General features: G+C 38.4%; 1 protein-coding gene across 1 annotated transcript in view; it reads right to left on the bottom strand.

Annotated features, from left to right (window-relative positions):
- Nucleotides 1-20,698, bottom strand: part of LOC128636603 (uncharacterized) — a 263,930-nt gene extending 243,232 nt beyond the window's left edge. Inside the window, 3 exon segments of the mRNA XM_053689596.1 lie at nt 1,626-1,718; nt 18,315-18,479; nt 19,118-20,698. Coding sequence (XP_053545571.1) covers nt 1,626-1,718; nt 18,315-18,479; nt 19,118-20,672 — 1,813 coding nt within the window. The 5' untranslated portion in view covers nt 20,673-20,698.
- Between the last annotated feature and the right edge of the window lie 6,741 nt (nt 20,699-27,439).

Here is a 27,439-nt window from a genome sequence, read left to right on the forward strand (position 1 = left end):
ATGCAGCATTATGATTATGTGACAGTGTATCTAGTGCAAGACTCTCACCCAGGCACCATCTTTATATACACAGAATGCAGCATTATTATTATGTGAAAGTGTATCGAGCGCAGGATTCTCACCCAGGTACCATAATCACATACCCAGAATACAGCATTATTATTATTATCAGTGTATCTAGCGCAGGATTCTCACACAGGCACCATCTTTATATACACAGAATGCAGCATTATTATTATTATCAGTGTATCTAGCGCAGGATTCTCACACAGGCACCATCTTTATTTACACAGAATGCAGCATTATTATTATGTGATAGTGTATCTAGTGCAGGATTCTCACACAGGCACCATCTTTATATACACAGAATGCAGCATTATTATTATGTGACAGTGTATCTAGTGCAGGATTCTCACACAGGCACCAGAGATTTATCCTGCAGTGGGGACCAACTCAATGGTCTCGGAACTCACTCCATAACTCCTCCTATAATAAAAAACAAGGATTTTTATCCTATACAAGTCAGAGGGCCTTACATCAATGCCTTTCAACAAGGTGTTGAAAGAGATTTGTTAGAATTGGCTAATAAAATAAATGATAAAACACATCATCATACTAATCTAACACATAAAGAATCTATTGCCCTAAAAAAATTACAACTTAATAAAAACTTGGTCTTGAGAAATGCTGATAAGGGCGGCGCGATTGTTCTTATGAACAAGAAGGCTTACCTATCAGAAGCAAACAGGCAACTTGCAAACACATCCATTTATCGCAAACTGCCTGCAGATCCAACCAATATTTTTAAGAGTAAACTTGGGGACCTGTTGGAGGATGGTTTGGCCTTGGGAATACTTCAAAGAAAAGACATTGAACTTTTGATACCAAAGTCCCCGGTCATACCAATCTTCCATCATGTCCCCAAAATACACAAGGACATCTCTTCTCCTCCTGGTAGGCCTATAGTCTCAGGCATAGGCTCCCTTTTGGAGCCTATGTCTGAGTGGCTAGATTGTATTCTCCAGCCATTAGTAGTGAATTTATACAGCTACCTCAGGGACTCCGGTAATTTATTGGATAATTTAAAAAGTATAAAATGGAAGAAAGATTACAATTGGGTGATAATAGACATTGAGTCTTTATACTCATGTATCCCCCACAATCAGGGAGTCAGAGCAATAAAATGGTTCATGGATAGGGACACTGCTTATAAACAGGAAGAGAAAATCTTCATTTGTGATTGTTTGGAGTTCCTACTAACCCACAATTATTTTATTTTTGATAAAGAGTTTTATCTACAATTATGCGGAACGGCAATGGGGGCGAAATTCGCCCCCTCGTATGCCAATTTATATGTGGGTTGGTGGGAACTCCAACACATCTATTCATATCAAAATCCATTTATACACGACACCGTTTTTTATAACAGATTTATTGATGACATGATTTTCATAATTGAGGATAGGGACCATGGGGGCATTTCCATTGCTCATTTTTTGGAATATTTGAATACTAATACTAACGAATTAAAATTTACAGGCGAGTTCAATTCCCATATAGTCAACTTCTTGGATTTGACTTTGGAGGGAGTGGAGGAGGATGGAACTATTATATCGAGTACTTACAGAAAACCAACTGCTGGTAATACCATTTTACATGCTCAATCAGCACATCCTCCCCACCTGCTAAAGTCAATTCCAAAAAGTCAATTTTTAAGACTAAAGAGAAACACTAACAACAATGAAATTTATTCTAATCAATCCAATGAACTAAAAAAGAGATTGCTAGCCAGAGGTTACAACTCAAGTCTATTAGATAAAGCACAGGAAGATGCAAAAATGGATTGTACTTCAAAACAAATGAAATCATATAGATCTTTTTCAGAAAACGCAATAGTATTCAGTACCCCATTTTCTAATCAGTACAATGAAGTAGTTAAAATCCTAAAGAAACACATTCCACTACTTAAAAATGATCCCTTAATATCGAACTCAGTGTCAAATTTTAAATTTGTTTCTAGAAAGCCAGAAACTTTGGGCTCAAAGTTGGCACCGAGTATGATACAGACCAGTAATTTGTCCTCCCCTACCTGGCTTCATTGTGGTAGAAGGGGAAATTACAGATGCCATAATTTCAACTGCAAAGCCTGCAAGTCGATCATTACAGGCAATAACTTTCATTCAAAAAGCACGCTAAAAACTTATGCAATCAACTTCTATGCCACTTGTAGAACCAAGTGGGTAGTTTATGTACTTAACTGCAATATTTGCCAACACCAATATGTAGGTCAAACCTCTCGTGAGTTTCGAGATAGAGTTAGGGAACATTTGAAAGATGTTGAAAATTTCAATAAAAACTCAGCAGTTGCCAAACACTTTAATGGTCTGCATTTAACTGGTGTTCCCAATTTTGGAGCGCAAATCATTGAAGTAGTTCACAGACCTACCAGAGGAGGGGATAGACATAAACTCCTTACAAAAAGGGAGTTATTCTGGATTCTAAAATTAGAAACCAGACACCCTAAGGGTATCAATCTGGAATGGGACATTTCTTACTTTATAGATTAATGCTAAAATATGCTCTCTTTAATTTATATAATAATTATTATTAATAATTGCATATATGCATCTTTTTCTATTTTTGATGCTCTCCCTTTCCAGATTGACGATTGCTAATAAAGCCAACAGCATACTTTTATATATATAAATATATCATATATCATAGATTAGTAAAACAAAATCCCTTATTTTTCCATAACACCCATTATTTTCCAAACATGATCTAAATTTTGCTGATTGTATATTAATTATATACTTGTATAGCTCTAACATTGCCATCATGCCCTAATGCTTGCTAACAATATTTGAATATATCGTCCTAGGTTTAGTTTCTAGCCATGGATTTGTTCAGCTTACTGTTAATTAGGCATTTTGCACTTACAAAGTTTAAATATTTAATTAGCTATACAAGTTTGTAGACATGCATTTATATGTCTTTAATGTTTCTATCCATAACAGCCTGTTAGTATGCACACAAAGATTATTTTGTACCTTCAATTTTATTACATTTGTTGATTTTAAAAATTTCTTAACATGCTGTCAGTGTTCTCTTCAGGGTGATGTCCGATTGCTGCAGTAACTGGCTGCTGATTGGACAGTGATCCCTTTAAGTACACTTCAGATATGTTTAGCAATAGCTCCTATGACTAAGCGCCACTAGGGGGCGCGAAACGCGTCAGGACTGCTACTCCTGCTTACCTGCACCTTGATGCAGCTTTTATACTTTGTTTAATAAAGATTCCTGGATTTTACTTTTGGCCCTGAGTGCTCAGATCTCTGTTATTTTTGGATACCATCTTTATATACACAGAATACAGCATTATTATTATGTGACAGTGTATCTAGCGCAGGATTCTCACACAGGCACCATCTTTATATACACAGAATGCAGCATTATTATTATGTGACAGTGTATCTAGTGCAGGATTCTCACCCAGGTACCATCTTTATATTCACAGAATGCAGCATTATTATTATGTGACAGTGTATCTAGTGCAGGATTCTCACACAGGCACCATCTTTATATACACAGAATGCAGCATTATTATTATGTGACAGTGTATCTAGCACAGGATTCTCACACAGGCACCATCTTTATATACACAGAATGCAGCATTATTATTATGTGACAGTGTATCTAGCACAGGATTCTCACACAGGCACCATCTTTATATACACAGAATGCAGCATTATTATTATGTGACAATGTATCTAGCGCAGGATTCTCACACAGGCACCATCTTTATATACACAGAATGCAGCATTATTATTATGTGACAGTGTATCTAGTGCAGGATTCTCACACAGGTACCATCTTTATATACACAGAATGCAGCATTATTATTATGTGACAGTGTACCTAGCGCAGGATTCTCACACAGGCACCATCTTTATATACACAGAATGCAGCATTATTATTATGTGACAGTGTATCTAGTGCAGGATTCTCACACAGGTACCATCTTTATATACACAGAATGCAGCATTATTATTATGTGACAGTGTATCTAGTGCAGGATTCTCACACAGGCACCATCTTTATATACACAGAATGCAGCATTATTATTATGTGACAGTGTATCTAGTGCAGGATTCTCACACAGGTACCATCTTTATATACACAGAATGCAGCATTATTATTATATGACAGTGTATCTAGCGCAGGATTCTCACACAGGCACCATCGTTATATACACAGAATGCAGCATTATTATTATGCGACAGTATATCTAGTGCAGGATTCTCACACAGGCATCATCTTTATATACACAGAATGCAGCATTATTATTATGTGACAGTGTATCTAGCGCAGGATTCTCACACAGGTACCATCTTTATATACACAGAATGCAGCATTATTTTTATGTGACAGTATATCTAGTGCAGGATTCTCACACAGGTACCATCTTTATATACACAGAATGCAGCATTATTGTTATGTGACAGTGTATCTAGCGCAGGATTCTCACACAGGCACCATCTTTATATACACAGAATGCAGCATTATTATTATGTAACAGTGTATCTAGTGCAGGATTCTCACACAGGTACCATCTTTATATACACAGAATGCAGCATTATTATTATGTGACAGTGTATCTAGTGCAGGATTCTCACACAGGTACCATCTTTATATACACAGAATGCAGCATTATTATTATGTGACAGTGTATCTAGTGCAGGATTCTCACCCAGGCACCATCTTTATATACACAGTATGCAGCATTATTATTATTATCAGTGTATCTAGCGCAGGATTCTCACACAGGCACCATCTTTATATACAAAGAATGCAGCATTATTATTATGTGAAAGTGTATCTAGTGCAGGATTCTCACACAGGTACCATCTTTATATACACAGAATGCAGCATTATTATTATGTGACAGTGTATCTAGTGCAGGATTCTCACACAGGCACCATCTTTATATACACAGGCAGCAGCATTATTATTATTATTATCAGTGTATCTAGTGCAGGATTCTCACACAGGTACCATCTTTATATACACAGAATGCAGCATTATTATTATGTGACAATGTATCTAGTACAGGATTCTCACACAGGCACCATCTTTATATACACAGAATGCAGCATTATTATTATGTGACAGTGTATCTAGTGCAGGATTCTCACACAGGCACCATCTTTATATACACAGGCAGCATTATTATTATGTGACAGTGTATCTAGCACAGGATTCTCACACAGGCACCATCTTTATATACACAGAATGCAGCATTATTATGTGACAGTGTATCTAGTGCAGGATTCTCACACAGGCACCATCTTTATATACACAGAATGCAGCATTATTATTATGTGACAGTGTATCTAGTGCAGGATTCTCACACAGGTACCATCTTTATATACACAGAATGCAGCATTATTATTATGTGACAGTGTATCTAGTGCAGGATTCTCACACAAGCACCATCTTTAAATACACAGAATGCAGCATTATTATTATGTGACAGTGTATCTAGTGCAGGATTCTCACACAGGTACCATCTTTATATACACAGAATGCAGCATTATTATTATATGACAGTGTATCTAGCGCAGGATTCTCACACAGGCACCATCGTTATATACACAGAATGCAGCATTATTATTATGTGACAGTGTATCTAGTGCAGGATTCTCACACAGGCACCATCTTTATATACACAGAATGCAGCATTATTATTATGTGACAGTGTATCTAGTGCAGGATTCTCACACAGGTACCATCTTTATATACACAGAATGCAGCATTATTATTATGTGACAGTTTATCTAGCGCAGGATTCTCACACAGGTACCATCTTTATATACACAGAATGCAGCATTATTATTATGCGACAGTATATCTAGTGCAGGATTCTCACACAGGCATCATCTTTATATACACAGAATGCAGCATTATTATTATGTGACAGTGTATCTAGCGCAGGATTCTCACACAGGTACCATCTTTATATACACAGAATGCAGCATTATTATTATGTGACAGTATATCTAGTGCAGGATTCTCACACAGGTACCATCTTTATATACACAGAATGCAGCATTATTGTTATGTGACAGTGTATCTAGCGCAGGATTCTCACACAGGCACCATCTTTATATACACAGAATGCAGCATTATTATTATGTGACATTGTATCTAGTGCAGGATTCTCACACAGGTACCATCTTTATATACACAGAATGCAGCATTATTATTATGTGACAGTGTATCTAGTGCAGGATTCTCACACAGGTACCATCTTTATATACACAGAATGCAGCATTATTATTATGTGACAGTGTATCTAGTGCAGGATTCTCACCCAGGCACCATCTTTATATACACAGTATGCAGCATTATTATTATTATCAGTGTATCTAGCGCAGGATTCTCACACAGGCACCATCTTTATATACACAGAATGCAGCATTATTATTATATGACAGTGCATCTAGTGCAGGATTCTCACACAGGTACCATCTTTATATACACAGAATGCAGCATTATTATTATATGACAGTGTATCTAGCGCAGGATTCTCACACAGGCACCATCGTTATATACACAGAATGCAGCATTATTATTATGTGACAGTGTATCTAGTGCAGGATTCTCACACAGGCACCATCTTTATATACACAGAATGCAGCATTATTATTATGTGACAGTGTATCTAGTGCAGGATTCTCACACAGGTACCATCTTTATATACACAGAATGCAGCATTATTATTATGTGACAGTGTATCTAGCGCAGGATTCTCACACAGGTACCATCTTTATATACACAGAATGCAGCATTATTATTATGCGACAGTATATCTAGTGCAGGATTCTCACACAGGCATCATCTTTATATACACAGAATGCAGCATTATTATTATGTGACAGTGTATCTAGCGAAGGATTCTCACACAGGTACCATCTTTATATACACAGAATGCAGCATTATTATTATGTGACAGTATATCTAGTGCAGGATTCTCACACAGGTACCATCTTTATATACACAGAATGCAGCATTATTGTTATGTGACAGTGTATCTAGCGCAGGATTCTCACACAGGCACCATCTTTATATACACAGAATGCAGCATTATTATTATGTAACAGTGTATCTAGTGCAGGATTCTCACACAGGTACCATCTTTATATACACAGAATGCAGCATTATTATTATGTGACAGTGTATCTAGTGCAGGATTCTCACACAGGTACCATCTTTATATACACAGAATGCAGCATTATTATTATGTGACAGTGTATCTAGTGCAGGATTCTCACCCAGGCACCATCTTTATATACACAGTATGCAGCATTATTATTATTATCAGTGTATCTAGCGCAGGATTCTCACACAGGCACCATCTTTATATACACAGAATGCAGCATTATTATTATGTGACAGTGTATCTAGTGCAGGATTCTCACACAGGTACCATCTTTATATACACAGAATGCAGCATTATTATTATGTGACAGTGTATCTAGTGCAGGATTCTCACACAGGCACCATCTTTATATACACAGGCAGCAGCATTATTATTATTATTATCAGTGTATCTAGTGCAGGATTCTCACACAGGTACCATCTTTATATACACAGAATGCAGCATTATTATTATGTGACAATGTATCTAGTGCAGGATTCTCACACAGGCACCATCTTTATATACACAGAATGCAGCATTATTATTATGTGACAGTGTATCTAGTGCAGGATTCTCACACAGGCACCATCTTTATATACACAGGCAGCATTATTATTATGTGACAGTGTATCTAGCACAGGATTCTCACACAGACACCATCTTTATATACACAGAATGCAGCATTATTATGTGACAGTGTATCTAGTGCAGGATTCTCACACAGGCACCATCTTTATATACACAGAATGCAGCATTATTATTATGTGACAGTGTATCTAGTGCAGGATTCTCACACAGGTACCATCTTTATATACACAGAATGCAGCATTATTATTATGTGACAGTGTATCTAGTGCAGGATTCTCACACAGGCACCATCTTTATATACATAGAATGCAGCATTATTATTATGTGACAGTGTATCTAGTGCAGGATTCTCACACAGGTACCATCTTTATATACACAGAATGCAGTATTATTATTATATGACAGTGTATCTAGCGCAGGATTCTCACACAGGCACCATCGTTATATACACAGAATGCAGCATTATTATTATGTGACAGTGTATCTAGCGCAAGATTCTCACACAGGCACCATCTTTATATACACAGAATGCAGCATTATTATTATGTGACAGTGTATCTAGTGCAGGATTCTCACACAGGTACCATCTTTATATACACAGAATGCAGCATTATTATTATGTGACAGTGTATCTAGCGCAGGATTCTCACACAGGTACCATCTTTATATACACAGAATGCAGCATTATTATTATGCGACAGTATATCTAACGCAGGATTCTCACACAGGTACCATCTTTATATACACAGAATGCAGCATTATTATTATGTGACAGTGTATCTAGCGCAGGATTCTCACACAGGTACCATCTTTATATACACAGAATGCAGCATTATTATTATGTGACAGTGTATCTAGCGCAGGATTCTCACACAGGTACCATCTTTATATACACAGAATGCAGCATTATTATTATGCGACAGTATATCTAGTGCAGGATTCTCACACAGGCATCATCTTTATATACACAGAGTGCAGCATTATAATTATGTGACAGTGTATCTAGCGCAGGATTCTCACACAGGTACCATCTTTATATACACAGAATGCAGCATTATTATTATGTGACAGTATATCTAGTGCAGGATTCTCACACAGGTACCATCTTTATATACACAGAATGCAGCATTATTGTTATGTGACAGTGTATCTAGCGCAGGATTCTCACACAGGCACCATCTTTATATACACAGAATGCAGCATTATTATTATGTAACAGTGTATCTAGTGCAGGATTCTCACACAGGTACCATCTTTATATACACAGAATGCAGCATTATTATTATGTGACAGTGTATCTAGTGCAGGATTCTCACACAGGTACCATCTTTATATACACAGAATGCAGCATTATTATTATGTGACAGTGTATCTAGTGCAGGATTCTCACCCAGGCACCATCTTTATATACACAGTATGCAGCATTATTATTATTATAAGTGTATCTAGCGCAGGATTCTCACACAGGCACCATCTTTATATACACAGAATGCAGCATTATTATTATGTGACAGTGTATCTAGTGCAGGATTCTCACACAGGTACCATCTTTATATACACAGAATGCAGCATTATTATTATGTGACAGTGTATCTAGTGCAGGATTCTCACACAGGCACCATCTTTATATACACAGGCAGCAGCATTATTATTATTATTATCAGTGTATCTAGTGCAGGATTCTCACACAGGTACCATCTTTATATACACAGAATGCAGCATTATTATTATGTGACAATGTATCTAGTGCAGGATTCTCACACGGGCACCATCTTTATATACACAGAATGCAGCATTATTATTATGTGACAGTGTATCTAGTGCAGGATTCTCACACAGGCACCATCTTTATATACACAGGCAGCATTATTATTATGTGACAGTGTATCTAGCACAGGATTCTCACACAGGCACCATCTTTATATACACAGAATGCAGCATTATTATGTGACAGTGTATCTAGTGCAGGATTCTCACACAGGCACCATCTTTATATACACAGAATGCAGCATTATTATTATGTGACAGTGTATCTAGTGCAGGATTCTCACACAGGTACCATCTTTATATACACAGAATGCAGCATTATTATTATGTGACAGTGTATCTAGTGCAGGATTCTCACACAGGCACCATCTTTATATACACAGAATGCAGCATTATTATTATGTGACAGTGTATCTAGTGCAGGATTCTCACACAGGTACCATCTTTATATAAACAGAATGCAGCATTATTATTATATGACAGTGTATCTAGCGCAGGATTCTCACACAGGCACCATCGTTATATACACAGAATGCAGCATTATTATTATGTGACAGTGTATCTAGTGCAGGATTCTCACACAGGCACCATCTTTATATACACAGAATGCAGCATTATTATTATGTGACAGTGTATCTAGTGCAGGATTCTCACACAGGTACCATCTTTATATACACAGAATGCAGCATTATTATTATGTGACAGTGTATCTAGCGCAGGATTCTCACACAGGTACCATCTTTATATACACAGAATGCAGCATTATTATTATGCGACAGTATATCTAGTGCAGGATTCTCACACAGGCATCATCTTTATATACACAGAATGCAGCATTATTATTATGTGACAGTGTATCTAGCGCAGGATTCTCACACAGGTACCATCTTTATATACACAGAATGCAGCATTATTATTATGTGACAGTATATCTAGTGCAGGATTCTCACACAGGTACCATCTTTATATACACAGAATGCAGCATTATTGTTATGTGACAGTGTATCTAGCGCAGGATTCTCACACAGGCACCATCTTTATATACACAGAATGCAGCATTATTATTATGTGACAGTGTATCTAGTGCAGGATTCTCACACAGGTACCATCTTTATATACACAGAATGCAGCATTATTATTATGTGACAGTGTATCTAGTGCAGGATTCTCACACAGGTACCATCTTTATATACACAGAATGCAGCATTATTATTATGTGACAGTGTATCTAGTGCAGGATTCTCACCCAGGCACCATCTTTATATACACAGTATGCAGCATTATTATTATTATCAGTGTATCTAGCGCAGGATTCTCACACAGGCACCATCTTTATATACACAGAATGCAGCATTATTATTATGTGACAGTGTATCTAGTGCAGGATTCTCACACAGGCACCATCTTTATATACACAGAATGCAGCATTATTATTATGTGACAGTGTATCTAGTGCAGGATTCTCACACAGGCACCATCTTTATATACACAGGCAGCAGCATTATTATTATTATTATCAGTGTATCTAGTGCAGGATTCTAACACAGGTACCATCTTTATATACACAGAATGCAGCATTATTATTATGTGACAATGTATCTAGTGCAGGATTCTCACACAGGCACCATCTTTATATACACAGAATGCAGCATTATTATTATGTGACAGTGTATCTAGTGCAGGATTCTCACACAGGCACCATCTTTATATACACAGGCAGCATTATTATTATGTGACAGTGTATCTAGCACAGGATTCTCACACAGGCACCATCTTTATATACACAGAATGCAGCATTATTATGTGACAGTGTATCTAGTGCAGGATTCTCACACAGGCACCATCTTTATATACACAGAATGCAGCATTATTATTATGTGACAGTGTATCTAGTGCAGGATTCTCACACAGGCACCATCTTTATATACACAGAATGCAGCATTATTATTATGTGACAGTGTATCTAGCGCAGGATTCTCACACAGGTACCATCTTTATATACACAGAATGCAGCATTATTATTATGTGACAGTGTATCTAGTGCAGGATTCTCACACAGGTACCATCTTTATATACACAGAATGCAGCATTATTATTATGTGACAGTGTATCTAGTGCAGGATTCTCACACAGGCACCATCTTTATATACACAGAATGCAGCATTATTATTATGTGACAGTGTATCTAGCACAGGATTCTCACACAGGCACCATCTTTATATACACAGGCAGCAGCATTATTATTATGTGACAGTGTATCTAGTGCAGGATTCTCACACAGGCACCATCTTTATATACACAGAATGCAGCATTATTATTATGTGACAGTGTATCTAGCGCAGGATTCTCACACAGGCACCATCTTTATATACACAGAATGCAGCATTATTATTATGTGACAGTGTATCTAGCACAGGATTCTCACACAGGTACCATCTTTATATACACAGAATGCAGCATTATTATTATGTGACAGTGTATCTAGCGCAGGATTCTCACCCAGGCACACTCTTTATATACACAGAATGCAGCATTATTATTATGTGACAGTGTATCTAGCGCAGGATTCTCACACAGGCACCATCTTTATATAGAAAAGGCAAAAAAGGCGAGGCAGAGCAAGCAGGAAAAATTAAAACTTAACGTTTATTGCCAGGAAAAAACCCAAGTTGATAAAATGCAAAAAATATGCAAGCAGCATAGGTCAGAATGAGCTTGAGCAGCAGCAGTCTTACATGTTTCGGCTCCTGCCTTACTCATAGACTGTGCTGCTCAAAGCTCACAGGCCTCTTAAATTACAAAATCACTCTGACATCATAAGCAGCATAAGTATAGTTAACTCTTGCTAAACCAATACAGAAGTACTAAGGAAATTACATCAATTCATATAATATACAATGTTAACACATTATTAGAAAAATAGGAAGAGTTATTAAAACTTGCAAAAATATGTAGCACTATCAAACTGTATAATCAATAGATAGGATCTCTATTTCAAATGTATATAAGAAATACAATTCTTTATATAGTAAATAACATAACCCTCTATAAGGATACAAAGTAAACAATACTGATCCTAGGTTTCCACTAGAACTGAAATATATCATACAAAGCTCAGGGCAGGGGATAAAGTAAATAGCATAACCCTCTATAAGGATACAAAGTAAACAATACTGATCCTAGGTTTCGGCTAAAACTGAAATATATCATACAAAGCTAAACATGTGATGGCAGGATAAACTTCCAGCAAACTTCCTATTTTACATCAACATAGCCAAAACAATTTCAACAATAATTTATATAATCAAAGGCTGAAAAAGCTTTACTGTTGCCCTTGTATGCCCTGATTTCATATAATCAAGAAAGGTTACTTTCCTTATATGTAACAATACCACTAAAGAGTATATATTCTAAGTCTAAAACCTATGTAAGATCTGTGTACCCTTAACTATATGAATTGATGCTACATTTCCAGATATGAACATGAGTATAAATATTAATATATGGCTCAACGCCAACAATTAATCAGATAATTTTGGATATTAAATCCATGTGGCATACGGGTCTTAAGTTTAAAGATCCAGAATGCTTCGTGTATGCGAAGCATCCTGTCCTTATCACCTCCTCTCTTTGGGGTTCTGACCCATTCTACAACCTGCCATCTGAGTGTATCAACATTTCCATTATGGCAGTATTTATAATGTCTTGCTACCTGTGAATCTGGTTCCTCTGACTTTACATCATTAATATGTTCTTTAATCCTTTCTCTAACTTCCCTTGTCGTGAGGCCTACATATTGTTTCTCACAAGGTTGGCATGTAACCAGATACACAACATAGGTGCTTCAACAATTGGTACAAGCATCCATCATGAAAACTTTCTGTGTACTAACAGACTGAAAAGTTTTACCTGGTAGTGTAAATAAACATGCCTTACATCTTGTAGCACCACATTTATAGTGCCCTTTGCATTCAAGCCAACTCTGACTTCTATCAGGAGAAGTTTTAACCTCACTGGGGGCCATCATATTGCCTATAGTCACGTTCTTCCTAGATACACATCTACATCCAGTCTTGACTATTTCATAGAGATCTTCATCACCTTTAAGAATCGGCAAGCAATCTTTTATAATTTAAGTAATCTGTTCAAATTAGTTACTATAGTTTGTCACAAAAATAGGATGATTTTGCATTCCTTGTTTGTTCTTCTTGCTTTTACTGGTATGTAGCATGGATTGCCTATCCATACTAGCCACCATATAATAAGCTTTAGTTATTAAATAATACGGAAAACCTCTCTTTGAGAATCTATCTTTAAATTCTACTGCTGACCTTTGGTACTCTTCCAATTTGGAACAGTTGCGTCTTAGGCGAATAAATTCACCCTTCAAAATACCGAATCTTGTGTGTCTGGGATGCATGCTTTTCGCATGTAAAGTGCTATTACCTGATATAGGTTTACAATGTAGTTTGGTTATAACTCTATTATCTAGATTCTGTAAAGTTAAATCTAGAAATTCAATACTCTGTGTCTCATGAATACTAGTAAACCTCAAACCTATATCATTAGCATTCATATCGTCAACAAATTCCTGACCTTCCTGTGAGGTCCCTTGCCAAATAATGAGAAGATTGTCTATATATCTTTTATACATCACAACCTTTCCCCCATGGCGGCAATTCTCTCCATATACATGGGATAGCTCCCACCACCCCATGTATAAATTGGCAAAAGCCAGGGCAAAAGTTGCCCCCATCGCTGTTCCTCTCTTTTGGAGATTAAAATTTCCGCCAAAGGAGAAGTAATTGTGTGTAAGTAAACAATACAAGACTCTAAGGATGAAACTTTTGTGTGTATCAATGTACCCAGTTTAGGTGTCAAGAAAAAAGGCAATAGCCACCATATTTATATACACAGAATGCAGCATTATTATTATGTGACGGTGTATCTAGTGCAGGATTCTCACATAGGCACCATCTTTATATACACAGGCCGCAGCATTATTATTATGTGACAGTGTATCTAGTGCAGGATTCTCACCCAGGCACCATCTTTATATAAACAGAATGCAGCATTATTATTATGTGACAGTGTATCTAGTGCAGGATTCTCACACAGGCATCATCTTTATATACACAGAATGCAGCATTATTATTATGTGACAGTGTATCTAGCGCAGGATTCTCACACAGGTACCATCTTTATATACACAGAATGCAGCATTATTATTATGTGACAGTATATCTAGTGCAGGATTCTCACACAGGTACCATCTTTATATACACAGAATGCAGCATTATTGTTATGTGACAGTGTATCTAGCGCAGGATTCTCACACAGGCACCATCTTTATATACACAGAATGCAGCATTATTATTATGTGACAGTGTATCTAGTGCAGGATTCTCACACAGGTACCATCTTTATATACACAGAATGCAGCATTATTATTATGTGACAGTGTATCTAGTGCAGGATTCTCACACAGGTACCATCTTTATATACACAGAATGCAGCATTATTATTATGTGACAGTGTATCTAGTGCAGGATTCTCACCCAGGCACCATCTTTATATACACAGTATGCAGCATTATTATTATTATCAGTGTATCTAGCGCAGGATTCTCACACAGGCACCATCTTTATATACACAGAATGCAGCATTATTATTATGTGACAGTGTATCTAGTGCAGGATTCTCACACAGGTACCATCTTTATATACACAGAATGCAGCATTATTATTATGTGACAGTGTATCTAGTGCAGGATTCTCACACAGGCACCATCTTTATATACACAGGCAGCAGCATTATTATTATTATTATCAGTGTATCTAGTGCAGGATTCTAACACAGGTACCATCTTTATATACACAGAATGCAGCATTATTATTATGTGACAATGTATCTAGTGCAGGATTCTCACACAGGCACCATCTTTATATACACAGAATGCAGCATTATTATTATGTGACAGTGTATCTAGTGCAGGATTCTCACACAGGCACCATCTTTATATACACAGGCAGCATTATTATTATGTGACAGTGTATCTAGCACAGGATTCTCACACAGGCACCATCTTTATATACACAGAATGCAGCATTATTATGTGACAGTGTATCTAGTGCAGGATTCTCACACAGGCACCATCTTTATATACACAGAATGCAGCATTATTATTATGTGACAGTGTATCTAGTGCAGGATTCTCACACAGGCACCATCTTTATATACACAGAATGCAGCATTATTATTATGTGACAGTGTATCTAGCGCAGGATTCTCACACAGGTACCATCTTTATATACACAGAATGCAGCATTATTATTATGTGACAGTGTATCTAGTGCAGGATTCTCACACAGGTACCATCTTTATATACACAGAATGCAGCATTATTATTATGTGACAGTGTATCTAGTGCAGGATTCTCACACAGGCACCATCTTTATATACACAGAATGCAGCATTATTATTATGTGACAGTGTATCTAGCACAGGATTCTCACACAGGCACCATCTTTATATACACAGGCAGCAGCATTATTATTATGTGACAGTGTATCTAGTGCAGGATTCTCACACAGGCACCATCTTTATATACACAGAATGCAGCATTATTATTATGTGACAGTGTATCTAGCGCAGGATTCTCACACAGGCACCATCTTTATATACACAGAATGCAGCATTATTATTATGTGACAGTGTATCTAGCACAGGATTCTCACACAGGTACCATCTTTATATACACAGAATGCAGCATTATTATTATGTGACAGTGTATCTAGCGCAGGATTCTCACCCAGGCACACTCTTTATATACACAGAATGCAGCATTATTATTATGTGACAGTGTATCTAGCGCAGGATTCTCACACAGGCACCATCTTTATATAGAAAAGGCAAAAAAGGCGAGGCAGAGCAAGCAGGAAAAATTAAAACTTAACGTTTATTGCCAGGAAAAAACCCAAGTTGATAAAATGCAAAAAATATGCAAGCAGCATAGGTCAGAATGAGCTTGAGCAGCAGCAGTCTTACATGTTTCGGCTCCTGCCTTACTCATAGACTGTGCTGCTCAAAGCTCACAGGCCTCTTAAATTACAAAATCACTCTGACATCATAAGCAGCATAAGTATAGTTAACTCTTGCTAAACCAATACAGAAGTACTAAGGAAATTACATCAATTCATATAATATACAATGTTAACACATTATTAGAAAAATAGGAAGAGTTATTAAAACTTGCAAAAATATGTAGCACTATCAAACTGTATAATCAATAGATAGGATCTCTATTTCAAATGTATATAAGAAATACAATTCTTTATATAGTAAATAACATAACCCTCTATAAGGATACAAAGTAAACAATACTGATCCTAGGTTTCCACTAGAACTGAAATATATCATACAAAGCTCAGGGCAGGGGATAAAGTAAATAGCATAACCCTCTATAAGGATACAAAGTAAACAATACTGATCCTAGGTTTCGGCTAAAACTGAAATATATCATACAAAGCTAAACATGTGATGGCAGGATAAACTTCCAGCAAACTTCCTATTTTACATCAACATAGCCAAAACAATTTCAACAATAATTTATATAATCAAAGGCTGAAAAAGCTTTACTGTTGCCCTTGTATGCCCTGATTTCATATAATCAAGAAAGGTTACTTTCCTTATATGTAACAATACCACTAAAGAGTATATATTCTAAGTCTAAAACCTATGTAAGATCTGTGTACCCTTAACTATATGAATTGATGCTACATTTCCAGATATGAACATGAGTATAAATATTAATATATGGCTCAACGCCAACAATTAATCAGATAATTTTGGATATTAAATCCATGTGGCATACGGGTCTTAAGTTTAAAGATCCAGAATGCTTCGTGTATGCGAAGCATCCTGTCCTTATCACCTCCTCTCTTTGGGGTTCTGACCCATTCTACAACCTGCCATCTGAGTGTATCAACATTTCCATTATGGCAGTATTTATAATGTCTTGCTACCTGTGAATCTGGTTCCTCTGACTTTACATCATTAATATGTTCTTTAATCCTTTCTCTAACTTCCCTTGTCGTGAGGCCTACATATTGTTTCTCACAAGGTTGGCATGTAACCAGATACACAACATAGGTGCTTCAACAATTGGTACAAGCATCCATCATGAAAACTTTCTGTGTACTAACAGACTGAAAAGTTTTACCTGGTAGTGTAAATAAACATGCCTTACATCTTGTAGCACCACATTTATAGTGCCCTTTGCATTCAAGCCAACTCTGACTTCTATCAGGAGAAGTTTTAACCTCACTGGGGGCCATCATATTGCCTATAGTCACGTTCTTCCTAGATACACATCTACATCCAGTCTTGACTATTTCATAGAGATCTTCATCACCTTTAAGAATCGGCAAGCAATCTTTTATAATTTAAGTAATCTGTTCAAATTAGTTACTATAGTTTGTCACAAAAATAGGATGATTTTGCATTCCTTGTTTGTTCTTCTTGCTTTTACTGGTATGTAGCATGGATTGCCTATCCATACTAGCCACCATATAATAAGCTTTAGTTATTAAATAATACGGAAAACCTCTCTTTGAGAATCTATCTTTAAATTCTACTGCTGACCTTTGGTACTCTTCCAATTTGGAACAGTTGCGTCTTAGGCGAATAAATTCACCCTTCAAAATACCGAATCTTGTGTGTCTGGGATGCATGCTTTTCGCATGTAAAGTGCTATTACCTGATATAGGTTTACAATGTAGTTTGGTTATAACTCTATTATCTAGATTCTGTAAAGTTAAATCTAGAAATTCAATACTCTGTGTCTCATGAATACTAGTAAACCTCAAACCTATATCATTAGCATTCATATCGTCAACAAATTCCTGACCTTCCTGTGAGGTCCCTTGCCAAATAATGAGAAGATTGTCTATATATCTTTTATACATCACAACCTTTCCCCCATGGCGGCAATTCTCTCCATATACATGGGATAGCTCCCACCACCCCATGTATAAATTGGCAAAAGCCAGGGCAAAAGTTGCCCCCATCGCTGTTCCTCTCTTTTGGAGATTAAAATTTCCGCCAAAGGAGAAGTAATTGTGTGTAAGTAAACAATACAAGACTCTAAGGATGAAACTTTTGTGTGTATCAATGTACCCAGTTTAGGTGTCAAGAAAAAAGGCAATAGCCACCATATTTATATACACAGAATGCAGCATTATTATTATGTGACGGTGTATCTAGTGCAGGATTCTCACATAGGCACCATCTTTATATACACAGGCCGCAGCATTATTATTATGTGACAGTGTATCTAGTGCAGGATTCTCACCCAGGCACCATCTTTATATAAACAGAATGCAGCATTATTATTATGTGACAGTGTATCTAGTGCAGGATTCTCATACAAGCACCATCTTTATATACACAGAATGCAGCATTATTATTATGTGACAGTGTATCTAGCGCAGGATTCTCACCAGGGCACCATCTTTATATGCACAGAATGCAGCATTATTATTATGTGACAGTGTATCTAGCGCAGGATTCTCACACAGGCATCACGCCATACACAAAATGCAACATGAAGAGGCTCAGTGAAGGTGACAGTGACGGTGTGTAAGTGTCTGATCGGGTCACACAGCTCATAAAAGGTCAGACGCCCAGCCTCATAGTCCAGCAGTATTCTTACTGTGTCACATGATAGAGGGGGGCATAATAAGATGCCTGTTGTGTCATGTCTCATGTAAAGATCTTTATTAATACTATACAAACACCAGGACTTGTTATTATTTCCTATCCCAGACTGATGTCCTCCCCTCTCCATACTGGTATAACAAACCCCTACAGCCCAGACCCCTGATTCACTGATCTGCACTTCCCAGTAATGTTTTCCTGCGGAAAAGCGCCTTCTGCTTAATACCTGAGGGGAAACTGTAAATCTCTCTGGTCTTACTGGTCGCTGCTGGTTTATATCTGACCAGGATGCAATTTTAAGGTCCTCTGTTACAAAAACATTATCAAAAGCTGTGTTTATATCCAGTAATATGTCTGATGTCTTCTCCACATACAGCCCTCTCTGTTCATCAGTCACAATATCAGCTAAACCTTTGTATAAGGTCTCTGAGATCAGATCCTCATACAAATCTTCCCAAGCAGGGACCTGTTTATCACCTCTCTGTGTGACCTCATCATCTCTGTGTGATTCCTGTTCTTGTAGGACAGTTAATGGGTCAGTCATGTTGCACAGCTCCTCAATGTGACTCATCTTCCTAGTCAGCTCATCCTTCTCTTTTTCCAGCTGCTGGATCAGATCATAGATTGTGAGTAAAACCTGCTCCTGCTGCCGGGTGATGTCACTCAGGACTCGCTTCTCTAGGTCTTCCAGCTGTTTCCTGATGTCCCTAATCAGGGCAGTGAGTCGCTTTGTTCCACCAGCTGCTTTCTCTTGCACCCCTCTCCTTTGCTCCTGCAGACTCTGAACTCTTTTCTCAGTGTTCTTTCTCTTTGTGGTCAGATTCTGCAGAACATTTCTCAGTTTCTTTTTCTTCTTCTCAGAAGCCTCATTCAGCAGCTCCACCTGGTGTCCCCTGTGCTCTCCGACCAGGGAGCAGGACACACAGATACAGGCAGCATCCTCAGTGCAGTAATATTCCAGGAGCTTCTTGTGTTTGTAGCATTTTCTGTTACCCCAGGAAGTCGTGTGGTCAGTTAAGACGTGTTCCTCAGACTTGCTGTGTACCCTCAGGTGGGTATCACACAGAGAAGGCTCACAATGCAGACATGATTTAGCAGCAGGTACAGAAGAGTGAACACAGTAAGTGCAGAAGACCCCAGTGTCTTTTTGCTCTGGCTGAGTAATCTGTAAATGCTTCATTACATTACACAGCGCTATGTTCCTCTGCAGTTTAGGTTTCTTAGTAAAAGTTCCTCTGCACTCAGGACAGGTATAAAGCCCAGGTCTCTCCTGAGTACCCAGCACACTCTCAATACAGCCCAGGCAGAAGTTATGGCCACAGCTGAGAGTTACAGGATCTGTATAAATGCTCAGGCAGATGGGGCAGGTTAGCTCCTCTCTCAGATCAGCAGTCGCCATTCTTCTATCCTGCAGCAGGAAACGAAACTTACATTATCTTCCTATTCAGCACAAGGGCGTGGCAGTTACGTAACTGTATGTGCTCTGCCTGTTAACTCTTTATGTCCCAGACTGTAATGACCAGGGCAGGTTTGTAAACTGATAAATGTTCTGTAGTGCTCAGTAATTTGTGTATCTGATGACATCACATGAAAAATTAGCACAGAAATAAATGTAGTTTTTCTGTTGTGCTATTTGTCTGTGAATAAAATATTATATCACACAGTATAACAGCACCTACATATACATAAGATAATGGTAGATAAATGTTATGCAGTTTAAATCATCTGTAGTTTCCTTTTCTTAGAATTTCTATTTTATAAAAAAAAACAAAAAAAACAGTCATTTGTGTTAGTTAAAGGGCCATTATGCACTCAAAAAAATATTGGCTAATTAAATAAAGCATTAAAAGAAAATAAAGTTTTAAATTAACATGTATTATCAATTTTTCTGCTTAAGGTCCTAATAATGATGTTAAAGTTTAAAGTCCTCTGACTTCATGAGAATACGTTAGTAGTACCCAGTAGCTACAGAACAAGGCTTTTTTCCACACTCCCTAACTTGTGTTTAGAAAGCCCTCCTGCTGGAGCGGTCTCTGTAATGTGCTTTGTGTGCAGTAATATGTTGAAAGGCAGAAACTATGTAGATATACACAGAAGCTGAAGAATTCCACTTCCCTTTCCCTCTCCGGTTACCACAGATCTCCTCTAGTCTCTGCACACCCTTATAAATGCCGTGGTAACCGGGAGGGGGGAGGGAAGTGGATTTCCTGCAGCGTTAGAAGGGAAAATATGCTGCTGAGTTTAGTAGCTTCTGTGTATATCTGCATCTGCTGATTTCACACAGTCCGTTCTACCGCTGCAGGAAATCCACTTCCCTCCCCCCTCCCGGTTACCACGGCATTTAATTAGAGTGTGCAGAGACTGGAGGAGATCTGTGGTAACCGGAGAGGGAAAGGGAAGTGGAATTCCTCAGCTTCTGTGTATATCTACATCGTTTCTGCCTTTCAACATATTACTGCACTACAAAGCACCAGTGGCGTCACTAGGGTTGGTGTCACCCGGTGCGATAAGTTATGGTGTCACCCCCCCCCAGAAAGCAGACACGCACAAAAACACAGGCAAACACACATACAAACACTCAGACACACTTAAAACATACTCAGATGCACACACAAACACTCGGAAACACACTCAGACACACACACAAAAACACTGAGACACACACACACAAAAAAACTCAGACACACACATACAAAATATGTAAACTGCACTGCATTAATTATAAAGCTCATGCCTAGAGCTGCTCCCTGGCTCAGCAGAGCATCAAATGAAAGATAAACAGAGCACTCTAAAAATAAATCACTGAAGAAAAGGTTTAGGCGCGCAAACTATGAAAATTCTGCTCTCTGACTCTGTTCCAAGTCTGTCAGTGCACAGCCCCGGGCCGCATGCCTACCGCTTCTTATGGCCAATCACCTCTGCACTCTGCCCACCCCCAGACCCCCGCCCGCCCTCCTACCTGTTCAGTGTGCACTTAGTGTACCGTAACCGTAATGGTCTGGTGGGCATCATACGTGGCTCCTTCACTTTAAAGACAGTGTCAAACAGTCATGCGGTCAGGTGCCAGGCATCCCCTCATGATTTGCCAGTTCCCGTTTAGAGAGACAGCACAGCAGTGAGTGACTCCACTGCTCCACATATCACTGAGCAGTGAGCACAGATAGGCAGGCAGGTTTAGGCTAGCAGCGCAACTTTGCAAGCCCCACGGCATGCCCACAACATTCATAGCGAAATTGGGCAGGGGAGAAGCAAAGTACAAACAAGCAAAAGCAGCCGGGAAAACCATTTGTTGAAATTGCAGCACTGGCTCAAGGGGCTACATCTTCCCCAGTCCCACCAATGTTCACAAATGCCAGCCTCTAATAAAAAAATCTATGCATCTCAACATTATATTTCTTTGAATTTCAATAAAATTAAAAAAAAAAAAAAAAAAAATTTTTTTTTTTTTTTTTTTTGGTGTCACCCCCTGGTGGGTGTCACCCGGGTGCGGCCCCCCCCCCCCGCCCCCCCCTAGTGACGCCACTGCAAAGCACATTACAAAGACCGCTCCAGCAGGAGGGCTTTCTAAACACAAGTTAGGGAGTGTGGAAAAAAGCCTTGTTCTGTAGCTACTGGGTACTACTAACGTATTCTCATGAAGTCAGAGGACTTTAAACTTTAACATAATTTTTAGGACCTTAAGCAGAAAAATTGATAATACATGTTAATTTAAAACTTTATTTTCTTTTAATGCTTTATTTAATTAGCCCATATTTTTTTGAGTGCATAATGGCCCTTTAAAGGGAAATGCAATGTAAAACTTATTTAACTTTTATGATTTTATAGGGGCAGTTACTTTATATAAAATACTTCTAATTTAATATGAAATTAAACTAATTCTCTTGTTCCTTATTTTGAACCTTATTTCCTTTCTATGAGAACGTACTGAAGTAGGCTCAAAAGAGTGCATGTGACCTGTGCACTATATGGCAGCAGTGTTTGTAACAATATTATACATATAGTGCACAAGACACATGAACGCTCCGGAGGCTATCTCAGTATGCTGTTATGGAAAGTTCAAACAAACAAAACTAAGAGGTAAATTTGATAACAGAAGAAAACTTGATGTTGTTAAATTGTACGGTCTGTCTGATGCATCAGAGTTTGACTTCATATGGCTACTTATAGAGAATATAGCCAATATTGCTGACATACACACAATATAGCTGATGTATACACAATATGGCTGACGTATACACAATATGGCTGATGTATGCACAATATGGCTGACGTATATACGATATGGCTGCTGTATGCACAATATGGCTGTTGTATACACAATATGGCTGACGTATGCACAATATGGCTGACGTATGCTCAATATGGCTGACGTTTACACAATATGGCTGATGTATGCACAATATGGCTGACGTATGCACAATATGGCTGACGTATACACAATATGGCTGATGTATGCACAAAATAGCTGACGTATGCACAATATGGCCGACGTATGCACAATATGGCTGACGTATACATAATATGGCTGACGTATGCACAATATGACTGATGTATACACAATATGGCTGACGTTTGCACAATATGGCTGACGTATACACAATATGACTGACGTATGCACAATATGGCCGACGTATGCACAATATGACTGACGTATACACAATATGGCTGACGTATGCACAATATGGCCGACGTATGCACAATATGACTGACGTATACACAATATGGCTGACGTATGCACAATATGGATGTATTTAGTAAGAGTCACTTTCTAGTCATTTCTGAAATTACAGCTTCACTTACACACAATACCCCTCCTCTCTATGGAATGTGTTTTAGTATTAGGCTATGTTTAGCTATGAAGATATCTTCACTGCTTTAAAGGAACATGAAACCCAACATTTTTCTTTTTATTATTTTTCATGACTGAAATAGAGCATGCGATTTCAAACTTACCAATTTACTTATTTTATCCAATTTACTTCATTCTCTTGATATCCTTTTTTGAAGGATCAGCTATGCACTACTGGTAGGTATCTGAAGACATCTGGTGAGCCAATGAAAAGAGGCATTTTGTGCAGCCACCAATCAGCAGCTAGCTCCCAGTAATGCATTGCTTCTCATGATCCTACCTATATATGATTTTCAACTATGGATACCAAGTAAATGAAGCAACTTAGATAATAGAAGCAAAATGGAAAGTTGTTTAAAATTACATGTTCTGTCTGTATCATGAAAGAAAAAATGTGGGTTTCATGTCCCTTTAAACACCTACTTTACTCTACACAACTTATTTTCACTGTAAAATGTAAGAAAATATTCTAGAACTTTGCAGTAATTGGTGTATGTGTGATAAGAAGGTATCATAGCCTGTGCAGAAGAGCTTACTATCACTTTACTATTTTTAGATGTCTCACCGCCTGCTGTATTTGAATCTGCTATTTACTGTAACCTGTTATTTGCCATTCAAGGAGGGAATATAATAAATGTATTTACTTATATATTTGTGTCTGGGAAGTTCCTGCAACATCTAATTGGTGGAGAATGAGGGCAGACACAGGAAAGGTAATGAGTGTGGAGTGCCCATATAGGCAGGGAGCACAGTAAGTGGTGGTGGGGGGGGGGTGGCAATGGAGGAAGCACACAGGGCCTGCAGCTCTCCACTCCATGCTAGCAAGTGGGGGTGGGGAGAGGAGAGCTACAGGCAAACAAGAGAAAGGAGGTAGTGAGGGGAGGAATTGGGATAGGCCAGGGGAGGGACAAGTGTGGGAGTTAGGGATATTTAGGGGATTACATTTGCCAGCAGCAGCAGATCACTTTTTCCTTTTGTTTTGGCTACAGGTTTGAGCAGCATGGACTGTGGAATCAGTAAGCAGATCCCTCCGAAAAGATTGCAGGACAGTGTGGTGAACATCCAGCTACCAAGAAGAAACAAAAGGGGAGCAGTTGAGTATGAAGCTATTTCACCCAATTCTACAAATACTATTACTCTTAATCCTTCACCTTCTCCCACCGATTCTCCCTCCTCCCATTCCTCTTCCTTGGCAGTCGATGAGTGCCCCCTGTAATTATTCCCCTCTTGTTGGTTATCCTATGTCCAGATCCCCCTCCCCTGTCCCACAGCCACTTCCTAGGCTCTCCCGCAACAAAAAATACTCCCATGGGCATTCCGTTCCTGATGCGCCCTCCTGCACTAGGCAAACTAGAGGTAGACAGGCAGGCTCCATTAGGCAGGGTCAGCTCGAGTCAGAAAAGGTGGTCGCTGCATTCTAAAGCTCTTCAGAAAGCTCTTCAGAAATGATTACGGCCATCATTTCCGGTTGTGGATGCAATCCAAAATCAGGCCAGATTACACCAGGAAACGGAGGATAAGGCTAGCTCCTCCATTCTCCCTCCCCTAAGAAACGAGCGGTTCAGATTGCAGCCACATCACCCAACCCTCCTTCTTCACCTCATCTAAACCGGAAACGAACAAGTGTATCACTTCCGTTTGCACCGGTGTAACACAATCAGCCATCCCCATGCAAAAAAGGACCAGATAGTGTGCGCTCCTCCAGACCCTCCCCTAGAAAGTGAGCAAGTAAGGGAACAGATGTAAGACACAGTTCATCCATTCCCTTCACTAGAAAACGAGCAGCGTTATGGGCACAACTATGCTCTTCCTTCCCCTCCCCGCAATAAAGAGCAGGCACATTTCATTAAGGCACGTAAGCCCTGTAAAAAGGGCAGAGAATCCACATATGGGGTGCAAAAATGAAGTTTTGGGGATAATGATATTTGGCAAATACCTGCATCATCACTTTATGAGTATCCCCCTCCCACTCCTTCAAGAAGGGAACGTCATGGATCAGCCGGACACTACCAGGGGCCTGAGTAATTATAATGAGTTAGGTACAAATATAAGTGATCAACATTCCTTCTCTGACTCCGAGTCAGACAGCTCGGTTCTGACTCTGTGTCAGGATCCCACTCCCTCTTCCTAAGGCCATCCCCTTTGACTTTATATTCTGGATACACTCTCTCTCAGGTGCTTAGTATTTTGTGTTAGTCTGTGTAGCACACTAGTTACAATTTCTGAGCTCCTACCTTCTGGTAGATTCACTGAACCTGAATTCAAAATCCTCTCCTGACTTTCGTCTACTTCTCCAAGGAGTTTTCAACATAAATATCAGGAGCTGCAATCTGAATATACAACTTAGTCCTGCTTTATCGGACTGACTCTTTCTACCTGGACTTTACCTATATTGCATGGCTCTACAAATGGAACGTGTCCATACAGAGGATTACAAAAAACCTTTAAGACATTCAAACTCACAGATCAACCATCAGCAAGCTGCTACCAAACCGCCGCATCTAATTGCATGAGGAAAGTTTCTTCTAAACTCACCTGCAGCGGATTCCGTTACTGTCTTGAAGCCTGCTCACACCCGCTCCTCTCTCGGACTGTGGCAAGTAACATCTCTCATTCCTGAGTACATAGTGATACTCTCTGTTATTCACTTTTTTTTTTTAAGTATTTTTATTGAGATCCAAAATTGCATGCAACCAAACAAAAATAAGTTTTTTTTTTTTTTTTTTTTACATATAAACCAAAAGGTACATCTAATATATTGCGTCCAGACATAACACTAAGTAGGAAATAACCACATATACATTAAACAGCATATACATGCGTGGACATTTGTTAGAGAACATCCTTAGGTTCAATAGGAATCTCAAATAATGAAACAAAGAAATCTAGAACTTGAAATGAGAAACTTTAAGTGACAAATATACCCATATATTTCAAATATCAGGTTGGTCTCTAGAATCTTGCTCATTCTGATTGGTCAAGGGTGTTATAGGGAAAGGGAAGGACATGGAAAAAGGTGAAGGAGTCATCTCATGGGAGGTGGTGGGAAAGGCTAGGGAAGAAGGGAAGGGTAGAGAAAGGGTAAATAAGAAAGGAAAAGTGAAGGGATAGGATATATAGATAATAGATTACTTATAATGTCCCTGGTCCCAGTTGTCTAAACTAAGAATTAATATTATGAGGGCGTATCTGGCTCTACTGGATCTGGATCCAATCTTCCCATATTACCCAATAATCCTCCATCCGTTCCAAAGCGCTATATGCAAACTTTTCCATATTAGCCAGGTATTGTATTACCTCACAGACATCCGATATAG

Source organism: Bombina bombina, chromosome 7 (assembly GCF_027579735.1).
Source record: "Bombina bombina isolate aBomBom1 chromosome 7, aBomBom1.pri, whole genome shotgun sequence".
NCBI lineage: Eukaryota > Metazoa > Chordata > Amphibia > Anura > Bombinatoridae > Bombina > Bombina bombina.